This window comes from Arachis ipaensis, chromosome B07 (assembly GCF_000816755.2).
Source record: "Arachis ipaensis cultivar K30076 chromosome B07, Araip1.1, whole genome shotgun sequence".
Classification (NCBI taxonomy): Eukaryota; Viridiplantae; Streptophyta; class Magnoliopsida; order Fabales; family Fabaceae; genus Arachis; species Arachis ipaensis.
The window spans coordinates 2,730,375-2,733,452 of record NC_029791.2 but is presented as its reverse complement, the minus strand read 5'-3'; the positions used below and the strand labels follow the sequence as shown (position 1 = coordinate 2,733,452).

The 3,078-nt window shown below is 35.5% G+C and overlaps 1 protein-coding gene across 1 annotated transcript in view; it reads left to right on the top strand.

Annotated features, from left to right (window-relative positions):
* LOC107609131 (pentatricopeptide repeat-containing protein At2g37310) overlaps positions 1,908-3,078 on the top strand; it is a 3,186-nt gene continuing 2,015 nt past the window's right edge. The window contains exon 1 of the mRNA XM_016310976.2: positions 1,908-3,078. Within this exon, the coding sequence (XP_016166462.1) occupies positions 1,940-3,078 (1,139 nt within the window). The 5' untranslated portion in view covers positions 1,908-1,939.

Here is a 3,078-nt window from a genome sequence, read left to right as displayed (position 1 = left end):
AACATAGCCACCTATATATATACACACATTTGAGGTTTATTGCTTGCTTTGATATAATTTTTCACTTCTCAATTCCATTAACAATGACTTTGTATATTTCAAACCTCTTTGGGTGCTTCTCCGAGTCTTCATCATCATCAGAATCAAAAAGATACAAATGTGATGGAAATGTTTGTATTCTAAGAGATCCAAAGGAAGAAATTTCCAGCACCAAAAGATCATCATCATCCATCAACAGGAACATCAAGCCATCAAAGCAAAACTTTTGGACTTCATCATTTTCTTTTCTTTCTCCAAAAGGGTCTCAAGTTTAGAGAGAGAAGACAGAGATCACTCTTCTGAATCATGAATTTCAAGAAGCTTACATGATCATCAGTGAGTTTTGGTTCATTGAATAGATAATGTAAGCCGTTTTTTTGTTCAATACTCAAATTTATTTTTCTGTTGTTGTTATATATATATATAGTGTATATATTGTGATTGTTAAAGTTGAATATTAATTTTTTGAGGCTACAAACTTGGAAGTGCTTGTTGATTATTTGATATACAAAGTTTCTGCCTATTAACTTCAATTTTTTTACATATTTTACGACGAACACAATAATTTTATAACTCCTTTGAGCTCATCATGAAAATAATTTTAAGTATATGTTAAATAATTGTGTTATAATAATAAGTTCTCTTTTTTTCTTTATCCAAGTTTAATTTGTGGACTTGAATTTATTTGGTTAAATTTGTAAGAACATAAATGAATGAAGATCTATTCATTAGAAAAGGTAAGAAATGATAATTTAATTTCATGTATCTACCGAGTATTTATGTTGTTTATACTCTGTTGTTTTTTAATTTTGGTCATTTGAATCTTAGGAGAAAACATAAATTTGGAGAAAATTATAGTTTTCTTTCAAGACATAATTTTTTTGTATTAAAAAAAATAAAAATAGAAAGACAAAAGAAAGTAGTTTCTTTTATCCCAACTAAACAATGCTTAGGTATCACATGAGTAAAGTGTTATTAATGTATGAATACTATTAGGATGACAGTTGTATAAAAAAAATAATTCTTCATATACAAGCTTTTTTTTATACAAGTTTTTACAAGTCATTTATATTAACACACTTCGAATTGTTACTGCACGTTTTCATTGCACCGTACCTTCTTCTTCTTCTTGCTGCACGTTCTTCCTCTTCCTCTGCTTCTTTTTCTTTTTTTTTTCTTTCGTTTCTTGCCTTCTCTTTCTCCTTCTTCATTTGCATGCTTTTCTCTCTATTTTCTTTCTTCGTTATTTTTGATTTCCATTGTTTTTTGACATCAAGCTCTGAAATCGTTTTTTAAGAAGAAGAAGAAGCAGAAGATAAGGAGGAGAAAGAGAAAGAGTTCTGAATTATGCATAAGGTGTACTTCAACGAATTTTGGGTGTATTTCTTAAATCCTTTGGGTGTAATTTTGTAATTCTTTGGGTGTATTTCTGTAATCCTTTGGGTGTATTTCTATAATCGTTTGGTGAATTCCTATAACCATTTGGGTGTATTTTTGTAATCCTTTGGATGTATTTATGTAATGATTTGGGTGTATTTCTGAAGTTCCATTATCTTCAAATTTGGCAAGAAACTCGTTTTCATGGAGGAAGAAGAAGAAGAATCGTTCATAATGCATGGTGAGTAGTGCGCTTTAGATACAGGAAGTGGTTGAATAATGTGCGTTTATTTACTCTTGAACGTGAGAGTGTAATGCGTGTGTTTTGTTGGATTTGTGCCAACTTGTAAGACGTATAAGTCAAAAAAATTTGTATGTGTCTCATAAAAAAATATGAAAAAATAGTTAGTATAAAATCTTTATAAAAGTAAATTTTTTTCATTAATACAATAGATATATTTTTTTCAAAAAAAATATTATACTAATCATACAATACCCACTAAGCTCTTTACGAAACAAATGAATGAGGTTCAGTAACCCTTTGGCGCTCCCTCTGACCAATCAAACTCACTTCGCCGCCATCCGACAAACACTCCGCCATAATGGCCTCGATATTGCCGCCTATGGCTCCGCCATACAGCGTTGTGCCGACCGCCGCCTCCTACGCCAGGGCAAGCAGCTCCACGCGCGCCTCTTCCTGTTCTCCATCACACCCAATAACTTCCTCGGCTCAAAGCTTGTTACGTTCTACGCCAAATGCAACCTCATGCACCATGCACGCAAGGTGTTCGACGAAATACCCAGCAAGAACTCCTTCTCCTGGAACGCAATGCTCATGGGCTACTCATTCAACGGCATGTTCCATAAAACGATAGACCTCTTTTACACCTTTTCTTTTACCCAAACCATGTGCATTGATAATTTCACCATATCGTGCGTTTTGAAGGCGCTTTCTTCGTTGTTTTGTAGCTCAAATTCGGCGAAAGAGGTTCACTGCTTTGTTATTAGAGGCGGTTTGGACAGAGATGTTTTTGTTATGAATGCTTTGGTTACTTCTTACTCGAGGTGCGATCAGGTTGTACTTGCGCGGATGGTGTTTGACGGAATGCCGGAGAGAGATACTGTGTCGTGGAACTCAATGATTTCGGGGTATTCGCAAGGAGGGTTCTATGAAGAGTGTAAGAGGCTGTATTTGGAGATGTTGGGTGTGCCAGATGCAGCTACCATTGCGAGTGTGATGCAGGCTTGTGGACAGTCTGGGGATCTTGTGTTTGGAATGGAGGTTCACCAAATGGTGAATGACAGTGGAATGGAGATGGACATGTTGCTTTGCAATGCTGTGATTGCCATGTATGCTAAATGCGGTAGTTTAGATTATGCTCAAGAACTGTTTGATGAAATGAGTGAGAAGGATGAGGTTACTTATGGCTCAATGATTTCAGGGTACATGGTTTATGGGTTTGTTGACAAAGCCATGGCTGTTTTCAGAGAAATGGCAAGGCCTGCGTTGAGTAATTGGAATGCTGTGATTTCAGGTATGGTTCAGAATAACCAGTATGAAAGGGTATTGGATTTGGTACAAGAAATGCAGGCTTCTGGTTCAAGGCCGAACGCTGTCACACTTGCTAGCGTTCTTCCATCTTTTTCATACTTCTCAAACCT